We start from the raw sequence: 10662 nt of genomic DNA, 5'->3' as shown, positions 1-10662 counted from the left end.
AGTGACTTAAATATCTTCATGAATACCTACGTAAAAGAAATGCCTAACGAAATGACACAAAGTTTTAATAAATTATCAATAAAATTGAATATAAATAAAATTTCGGAGATATTAATCCAATTGTCTAAAAAATCTAATTTTGTTTTGGAAAATCAATTTGATGAGTTGTCGGAAAACGTCAAGGCTATAAGGACAATGTCGGACATGTTTCATTGTCCGTTGTCCGACAGTGTTACATTTACACTTATTTTAGTAACCAATGATGATTTTGTCCGACAATCGGTTGCCGAAGACTTACTGTCCATATCCGAAAAATGTCTGTCGGATAACAATTTTCAAATTATGTTGAAAAATAATCCGAATTTCGTTAAAAAATACTCCAAAGTGTATTTTGAAAAGATTTGCAGTGAGAAAGTTATAGAAAATGATTTATGTCAAACAATTGTCAAAATATTTGTAAATAATTATAAAAAATATGAAAATTTTTGTGAGAATATACACAAAATTGTTGATAATGTAAGTATATGACATTTTTAATTTTTACGTTGCATGTTTAATATATAATAAATATATTTAACCCATTAGTGTCTCATTGGCATGGGTCTCCTCCCGTTATGAGGGAAGGGTTAGGCCTTGAGTCCACCACGCTGACCAAGTGCGGGACTTTGCATACCTTCAAGAACTGTTCTAAACAACTCTCAGGCATGCAAGGTTGCTGAGTGGTATAAGTTGGTACCTCCCACGCAAGTGGTTGCAGGTTTGAACCCGAGGCAACATACCAGTGACTTTTAGAAGTTATGAATGTATAATAATTATCACTTTCTTCAACGGTGAAGGAAAACATCGTGAGGAAACCTTGTATGCCTAAAATTTGTTTAAAACACTTATTGAGGGCACGCAAAGTCCCCAATCCGCACTTGGTCAGCGTGGTGGACTCAAGGCCTAACCCCTCCCTCATTACGGGAGGAGACCCTTGCCCAGCAGTGGGACATTAATGGTTTAAATTGACATTATTTATTTATTATTTTAGACCTGGCCTAGTTTAGACGTGGCAGCTAAACTGGCTATAGTGTCAGACATGATCAAAGTGCCAAGGAGTGAGGGTCTGGAGACGCCAGGGTCTTGGATGAAGAGCTTCTTCGCTGAAGACCACAGCCTTCAGGACAAGATGAAGATGATTGTGTTACTGCCAGGAGGACAGGAGTATAGGTGAGCATTGTAGATATCATTCTTTCGTTCACTATTTCACTCATTCATTCTTCACTATTTCATTCATTCACTTTTTATTTTTTTCACTATTTCATTCATTCATTATTTCATTCGTTCATTCTTTCACTATTTCATTCGTTCATTCGTTCATTCTTTCATACCTTCATTCATTTCGTCACAGCACACTATGTATGTTGTTTGTATGTTTGTTAAAGTCCAGACACAAGAGAAATTCTAAGTGCGGGAGTTGTCTTTTTTTAAAGAAAAAGATAAATATATACATATAAGTATAATGACCCGCGCAACTTCGCTTGCGTCACATAAGAGAGAATTGGTCAACATTTACCCCGTTTTTGTAACATTTTTTACTGGTACTCTGCTCCTTTTAGTCGTAGCGTGATGATATATAGTCTATAGCCTTCCTCGATAAATGGGCTATCTAACACTGATAGTCCAGTCATTTAAACTTATAATAGGTAAGAATCTCGGAATTCGAGATACCCAGCAGTAAATCTGTGAATACTTGTATATTGACACCCTAAAAGTTGTCTCAAAACCTACATATGGTAGGGTAACTTTTATAGTACGCAACTATAAAATTTCAAGGTCAAAAGTCACAAAAACCTGTTTTTCGCGCTTTTTTTTGTAATTATCTCGTTTCCTATGGAATTTTTGCTACTTGTATTCATTGTCAATATTGTACGGTTTAAAATTCTCTACAAATTTTGTATGATATTTTTTTCTTTACGATGAACCGTTTTCGAGATAGAGGGCGGAGAGCGCGCGAACTCCGAGGTGAACGAGGTGTATAATGACTGGACTATGAAATAATTTTTCAAATCGGACCAGTAGTTCCTGAGATTAGCGCGTTCAAACAAACTCTTCAGCTTTATAATATAAGTATACGTTTTTTTTTTCAGTGATTACTATCGACAGTTAGCCGGTGATCTACCGAACCGGTTATCTGAGTTAAGAGATGAGCAAGCAGCGATCTTCAGAGCACTGCTCGACGCCTTATCTAATACGGGCGATATGATACTGTTAGGTATCATTTGTACATTAGCTTCAGGTATATAAGACTTATATACTTACTAGCTATAACCCGCGACTTCGTCCGCCACCTGAATTTTCCCGGGAAATGCGTCATTTACCCGGGGTAAAAAGTAGCCTATGTCCTTTTTCGGTATCAAAATATCTCCATACCGAATTTCATGCAAATTGATTCAGTAGTTTAGGCGTGATTGAGTAACAGACAGACAGAGTTACTTTCGCATTTATAATATTAGTATGGATCAGTACATAGTATTTAGCTAAGTCGCTTCTCGCGTCTGTCTCTATTACAAGTTCATACATACTATAATGCGAAAATACTTTTTCCCTGACCTAATATATTTTTTTTTGTTTTCCTAGCGGATGATACATGCGGGTGGTGGGACGACGCGATAGATGTTTGTATGCAGTCTCTAGCCGCCAGAAAAGACGAGACTATCTATAAAATAGCTTACAATTACTGTAAGAAGGGGTTCGGAGTGACCCGCCGCGTGTTCGTACCCCTGTTGAGGTAAATATAACATCAAAATCAAATTAACTGCACGTTTGTCTGTGTGGTTAACGTGGTCACCTCGCCGCAATAACCGTAGCGCCGCGTGTGGTTCCAATCACTCCCGGGACTAATATTTGTGTGATGAGCACGAGTATCTGTTCTGAGCTTGTTCATGTAGCTATATAAGTATGTATTTACAAGTATATAAGTATGTGTTATCAGTTATCTGGTTACAGTACAAGCTCTGCTTAGTTTGTAATCAGATGACCGTGTGTGAGTTGTCCCAAAATATTTTTATTTTAATATTTATTTGCAGATATGCCCCGAGACTGTACATCGAACAGTATATAAGTACTATAATACCAGACTTATTGTCTACTTTCAAGACTGTCATAGTTTCAGTTAATACTGATGCTTATAGAGACAGAGTTATTTCGTACACTAGAGCTTGTGTTATATTACAAGCTATTATTGAAAAGGTAAGTGTATTCTTTTAAAATCAAAATCAAATCATTTATTAATTCAGGTCAAATATTGACACTTATGATAGTCGTTACAATTACTGAATCTACCACTAGCTCAGAAAGTGTACAGCCTTATGAGAAGAGCTAGCAACAAACACACACACACTCTATCTTAAAGTGATGAGTGAAACTCGCGGCCTTTAGTTTGACATATTAGGTCGCGGAAAAAGTCTTTTCGCATTATAGTATGTATGAACTTGTAATAAAATCTCTTTGGCTTCAAGAATCACAAATGAGTACACGGTTCATTAGGTTTCTTTCAGTGAGCTCGTGAGGTACCCAAATATCGAGCTTTATTGTGTAGAGAAAAGACTTTATTACAAGTTCATACATACTATAATGCGAGAAGACTTTTTCCCCCTACCTATATAGCAAAACACCCGGTTCGCCGGGTCAGCTATTAATCTATATATATATTTTGTAGGTACCTTTAAAAAGCTTAGAATCTGGAGTTATTAATATAAGTGCTGGGAGTCAAAATCCTTGGCACTTCGTCAAAGAGGTCTGTAAGTATACTATGACGTTGAGGGACAAGGTTCAATGCCCGGATGATGCTACTGACGCTTTGAAGGACGTTTGTCTGTAAGTAATAAATAATTTTAACCCATTAATGTCCCACTGCTGGACAAGGGTTCCTCCTGTAATGAGGGAGGGGTTATACCTTCAAGAACTGTTCTAAACAACTCTCAGGCATGCAAGGTTTCCCTCACGATGTTTTCCTTCACCGTTGTAACAAGTGATCATTATTTATACACACATAACTTGGAAAAGTCATTGGTGTGTTGCCTCGGGTTCGAACCTACAACCACTTGCATGGGTACTTATACATTTAAGGCGCTTATAGCCAGTTGCGTTCACCGGTCGGTAAACGATCTGTGGGTTAAGCAACCGTTGGCGCGGTCATTCGATTGCATGGGAGGTACCAACTTATTTTTTTTTGCAGTCGCTTCCAATGCTCAGCTTACAACTGCTTAACTACGGCTATTTGTAAACGAAGACCACCTAAAGGTCAATATAGAGCAATATTTGACCCTAATGCATGGTCAAAAATTGTCAACCATGATATGGAGTATGAGTTCCCAGCAAGAGCTTATTGGGTAAGTTTACCAGCTATCTATACTAACTAGCTGACCCGCGCAACTTCGCTTGCGTCACATTAGAGAATCATAATTTTCCCCGTTTTTGTAACATTTTTCACTGGTACTCTGCTCCTAATGGTCGTAGCGTGATGATATATAGCCTATAGCCTTCCTCGATAAATGGGCTATCTAACACTGCAAGGATTTTTCAAATCGGACCAGTAGTTCCCGAGATTAGCGCGTTCAAACAAACAAACAAACAAACAAACTCTTCAGCTTTATAATATTAGTATAGATATTATAAAGCTGAAGAGTTTGTTTGTTTGTACGCTCTTAAGATGCTTCTTATGACTGCAATACTATCATGATGTAGGTAGATGCTCCCATCATGCTTCCGATACACTTGTTATCTTACTTATAAGCACCTTAATATTGATTTAATTTATTTATATTATGACCTGTGTGTTCGTTAGTGTTGGTAGCAGCTCCTTACATCATCAAATATTTATACCTAATAGAAAGATTGTTAAAACTAATCGGATTAAAAAGAGTGTCCAGGAGTTTGTTGGCAGTTCTTCTCATTGGCGCTACCTTCCGAACTGGCGGTAAATTCACTCTCTGTATCATTGACTATCATAAGTGTCAGCACTTGACCTAAATGAATAAATGATTTGATTTTGATTTTAACGCGCCAATCTCAGGAACTACGGGTCCGATTTGAAAAATTCTTTCAGTGTTTGATAGCCCATTTATCGGGGAAGGCTATAGGCTATATATCATCACGCTACGATCAATAGTAGCAGAGCAGCAGTAAAAAATGTTACAAAAACGGGAAAAATTTTGACCCATTCTCTCTTATGTGACGCAAGCGAAGTTGCGCGGGTCAGTTAGTACACACATAACTTGGTAAAATCATTGGTGTGTTGTTTAAGACTTTTGATAATAATTTGTTATACAATTACTAGCTGACCCAGCAAACGTTGCTTTCCCGTATAAAAAAAATGGTGTCACTTAGGGCCTAGGGGTATGAAGAATAGATTGGCCGATTCTCAGACCTAATCAATATGCTCACAAAATTTCATGAGAATCGGTCAAGCCGTTTCGGAGGAGTATGGCAACGAAAACTTCTTCTTCTTCTTATCGTATGGTTAGTGGTCAACCTAGTGTCAAAGTTGTTCAAGCCGCCCGAAGGCCTTTGACATGGCTTAACGACTGTTATCATAGTAAATAACAACCGGGACCGACTTTCTACGTGCCCTCCGAAGCACGGAGACGCCCAGTTCAAATACCACTATGCGGTCACCCATCTATGGAATGACCGCGCCAAGGGTTGCTTTACCCACAGATCGTTTACCGACCGGTGAGTGCAACTGGCTACAGGCGCCTCTAAAACTGTGACGCGAGAGAGAGTTTTATATATTAGATTTTTCTTTTCAGAATGACTATAGTTTGAAGAAGAAAATGGACGGTAGTGTTTCTAGTTCTTCGTCATTTACTACGACTGCGCGAACTAGGTAAATACCAATTATCCATACTAATATTATAAATGCGAAAGTAACTCTGTCTGTCTGTTACTCAATCACGCCTAAACTACTGAAAAATTGTTTTATTTCATTTCTTTCAGGATATTCATGACTACTTTATCTGAAAATCCTTTGCAGTATGACATGATAGCTAATGATGATGATGAAGAGGTAAGCTTTACCCAAGTATAATATATCATCAATCCGTCAACCTATTTCATCAATCTGTGTCATCAATGTATTTCATCAATGATACAGATCATCAATCCATCAATCTGTATCATCAATCCATCAAACTCTATCATCAATCCGTCAATCTATTTCATCAATCTCTATCATCAATCCATCTATCCATATTATCAATTCATTAATCTGTATCATCAATCTATATCATCAATCCGTCAACCTATTTCATCAATCTGTGTCATCAATGTATTTCATCAATGATACAGATCATCAATCCATCAATCTGTATCATCAATCCATCAATCTCTATCATCAATCCGTCAATCTATTTCATCAATCTCTATCATCAATCCATCTATCCATATTATCAATTCATTAATCTGTATCATCAATCCGTCAACCTATTTCATCAATCTGTGTCATCAATGTATTTCATCAATGATACAGATCATCAATCCATCAATCTGTATCATCAATCCATCAATCTATATCATCAATCCATCAATCTATGTCATCAATCCGTCAATCTATATCATCAATCTGTATCATCAATCCATCAATCTATATCATCAATCTGTATCATCAATCCATCAATCTATATCATCAATCCATCAATCTCTATCATCAATCCGTCAATCTATTTCATCAATCTATATCATCAATCCATCTATCCATATTATCAATCCATAAATCTGTATCATCAATCCATCAATCTATTTCATCAATCTATACCATCAATATTACAGGAAGAAGAAGTAGAAGATGTACCACAAGATTACTCAAGCCATCCTCTCAATGTCAACGGTTGCCTAGCAACCATAACATCTTTGCTGCAGCATGCCACCACCCTGGACCACACTGAGTGGCTACCCCCCCTCATTGAAGGCCTGAAAAACGGTCCTGTAAATTCAAAATGGATGTTAGCACAGGTAACCTACCAATATTACTTGAGGCGCCCATAGTTTTCTTTAGGCCCAGCGCAGACAGACCGAAATAATCCTCGCGCGGTCTCGAGCATTTTATTTACGGCTCGCGGATGCTCGAGCATGCTCGCGACTGCTCGAGCCTGTGCGAGGAAAGCGTTCTAGGTTACCATTCTACATTAAACAGGCCAGTTTGTCGCGAAAATTCATCAACGATGGTGGACTGGGCCATGATTATAATTGCTCTTTTGGCTGAAGAAGAATAAAAATGACGTTCTCCCTCTTTAAACTCAGTAACAACATTGAAAGTTCTCGTACGATGCCGGCGGCGGCGCGATGCCGCGCGAGCATTTTTTGTCACGTTCAAGCAATTATGCACTTTATTTTAATGATTTTAAAGTTGATTTACAAGTGCGTTAAAAACATCCTCTCCGCTGCGCTCCTCTCGGTCTGCGCTGACCCTTAGATTTCTAATTATCTTTGTTAAGAATCATAAAATCTATCCATCTATCGTATGGTTAGTGGTCAACCTAGTGTCAAAGATGTTCAAGCCTAGCCTTTGACGTGGCTTAACGACTGTTATCTTAATCGACAACAACCGGGACCGACTTTTTACGTGCCCTCCGAAGCACGGAGACGCTCAGTTCAAATACCACCTATGCGGTCACCCGTCTGTAGAATGACCGCGCCAACGGTGCTTAATCCACAGATCGTTCACCAACCGGTGAGCACAACTGGCTATGACTGCCTCGAATCGAATCATAGAATAATAAAATTAAATAAATATAACCTATTAATGTCCCACTGCTGGGCAAGGGTCTCCTCACGTAATGACGGAGGGGTCAGGCCTAGAGCAGTACTAGCCGAGTGGTATAAGTTGACACCTCCCACGCAAGTGGTCGCAGGTTCGAGCCCGAGGCAACACACCAATGACTTTTCCAAGTTATGTATGTATTAGAAATAATTATCACTTGCTCCTACGGTGAAGGAAAACATCGTGAGGAAACCTTGCATGTCTAAAATTTGTTTAATACATTTATTGAGGGCATGCAAAGTCCCCAACCCGCACTTGGTCAGCGTGGTGGACTCAAGGCCTAAATCCCCCCTCATTACGGATGGAGACCGTTGCCCAGTAGTGGGGCAGTAATGGGTTAAATTTATTTATTTATTAATTTTTTCAGGCTATTTGTTACGCAGAACTAGATTTAAAACCACATGCGAAATTATTAGTTCCTATATTACTTCAGTTAGTAGTGAATACTTCGAAAATGAATGAAAAAGCAATATTAAATAATCTTCATATAGATATTGTAAGTATAGCCGTTTTTAAACTGAAATACTGAAAGAATATGAGAATTAAGGGATGAAAGACTGAATGAATGAATGAACGAATGAAAAAATGAAAGAATGAATGAACGAATGAAATAGTGAATGAATGAACGAATGTAATAGTGAATGAATGAACGAATGAAATAGTGAAAGAAACATGAACGAATGAAATAGTAAAATAATGAATGAACGGATGAAATAGGGAATAAATGAATGAACGAATAAAAGAATGAACGAATGTAATAGTGAATGAATGAACGAATGAAAGAATGAACGAATGTAATAGTGAATGAATGAACGAATGAAAGAATGAACGAATGTAATAGTGAATGAATGACCGAATGTAATAGTGAGTGAATGAACGAATTAAATAGTGAATGAATGAACGAATGTAATAGTGAATGAATGAACGAATGTAATAGTGAATGAATGAACGAATGAAATAGAGAATGAATGAAATAGTGAATGAATGAACGAATGAAAGAATGAACGAATGTAATAGTGAATGAATGAACGAATGAAATAGTGAAAGAATGAACGAATGAAATAGTGAATGAATGAACGAATGAAATAGAGAATGAATGAAATAGTGAATGAATGAACGAATGAAAGAATGAACGAATGTAATAGTGAATGAATGAACGAATGAAATAGTGAAAGAATGAACGAATGCAATAGTGAAATAATGAATGAACGAATGATATAGTGAAAGAAAGAATGAATGAAATAGTTGAAGAATGAATGAATGAAATAGTGAAAGAACCGATGAACGAATGAAATAGTGAAAGAACTAATGTAATAGTGAAAGAATGAACGAATGAAATAGTGAATGAATGAACGAATGAAATAGTGAATGAATGAACGAATGAAATAGTGAATGAATGAACGAATGAAATAGAGAATGAATCAAATAGTGAATGAATGAACGAATGAAAGAATGAACGAATGTAATAGTGAATGAATGAACGAATGAAATAGTGAAAGAATGAACGAATGAAATAGTGAAAGAATGAACGAATGAAACAGTGAAATAATGAACGAATGTTATAATGAATGAATGAACGCATGAAATAGTGAAAGAATGAACGAATGCAATAGTGAAATAACGAATGAACGAATGATATAGTGAAAGAAAGAATGAATGAAATAGTTGAAGAATGAATGAATGAAATAGTGAAAGAACCGATGAACGAATGAAATAGTGAAAGAACTAATGAAATAGTGAAAGAATGAACGAATGAAATAGTGAATGAATGAACGAATGAAATAGTGAATGAATGAACGAATGAAATAGTGAAACAATGAATGAACGAATGAAATAGTAAAAGAACTAATGAACGAATGAAATAGTAAAAAAACTAATGAACGAATGAAATAGTGAAAGATTGAACAAATGAACGAATGAAATAGTGAATGAATGAACGAATGAACGAATGAAATAGTGAATGAATGAACGAATGAAATAGTGAAAGAACCGATGAACGAATGAAATAGTGAAAGAACGAATGAATGATAATTTTATTTATATCTTTTCAGCTTTGGACAATTATAAAATGGAATATCATTGAATTAAAAGATTTCATTGACAACGAAAATGGATTTTTTGAAAATTTAAATACAGTTATAAAATGTTTGATAAGTACAAGTATCGAGCATAGAGCACAGAGGAATGTTTTTAATAGACTCTTGAGCACTATCGATGGTCTATTAAAACTCTATGTCAGCGACAAATTGTCTATGGGAGATATTATCCAAGAATATCTTGTTGGTGAGTTTCTCAAATTGTTTTACTTAAATATAAATATATCGTTGTACAACTCACACACGGTCATCTGATTACAAACTAAGCGGAGCTTGTACTGTAACTAGACAACTGATAACATCTTTATATATATATAATTCTTCTGTAAGTGTGTATGTCACTGAACTTCTCTTAAGCGACTGGACCGATTTCGATGAAATTTTTTGTGTGTGTTCAAGGGGATCTGAGAATGGTTAAGATTATTAAAAAAAGGTTAAAATTTTCAAATTTAAGACGTGTAGACAGGACAACGTCTGTCGGGTCCGCTAGTATACTTATATGTTTCTAAATACATACTTATATACGTAACTAGCTGACCCGCGCAACTTCGCTTGCGTCACATAAGAGAGAATAGGTCAGAATTGCCCCGTTTTTGTAACATTTTTCACCGGTACTCAGCTCCTTTTGGTGGTAGCGTGATGATATATAGCCTATAGCCTTCCTCGATAAATGGGCTATGTAACACTGAGGGAAGTTTTCAAATGGGACCAGTAATTCCTGAGATTAGCGCGTTTATAATATTAGTATAGATTCACAACCAGGCT

The 10662-nt window shown here is 36.6% G+C and overlaps 2 protein-coding genes across 2 annotated transcripts in view; both read left to right on the top strand.

Moving 5' to 3' along the window:
- The window catches only part of LOC142985332 (uncharacterized), a 98765-nt gene that overhangs the window by 86306 nt on the left and 1797 nt on the right, over positions 1–10662 (top strand). The window lies entirely within an intron of this gene.
- LOC142985326 (uncharacterized) overlaps positions 4–10662 on the top strand; it is a 35516-nt gene continuing 24857 nt past the window's right edge. The window contains exons 1-12 of the mRNA XM_076133433.1: positions 4–516; positions 1031–1209; positions 2130–2278; positions 2620–2770; positions 3069–3231; positions 3701–3858; positions 4220–4373; positions 5793–5869; positions 5980–6049; positions 6811–6993; positions 8169–8297; positions 9853–10084. Of these exons, the coding sequence (XP_075989548.1) occupies positions 19–516; positions 1031–1209; positions 2130–2278; positions 2620–2770; positions 3069–3231; positions 3701–3858; positions 4220–4373; positions 5793–5869; positions 5980–6049; positions 6811–6993; positions 8169–8297; positions 9853–10084 (2143 nt within the window). The 5' untranslated portion in view covers positions 4–18. The remainder of the gene's footprint in view (positions 517–1030; positions 1210–2129; positions 2279–2619; positions 2771–3068; positions 3232–3700; positions 3859–4219; positions 4374–5792; positions 5870–5979; positions 6050–6810; positions 6994–8168; positions 8298–9852; positions 10085–10662) is intronic.

The sequence above is a fragment of the Anticarsia gemmatalis genome, chromosome 29 (assembly GCF_050436995.1).
Source record: "Anticarsia gemmatalis isolate Benzon Research Colony breed Stoneville strain chromosome 29, ilAntGemm2 primary, whole genome shotgun sequence".
NCBI lineage: Eukaryota > Metazoa > Arthropoda > Insecta > Lepidoptera > Erebidae > Anticarsia > Anticarsia gemmatalis.
Note: the sequence above shows the minus strand (reverse complement) of the source record. Positions and strands in the feature narration are given on the sequence as shown.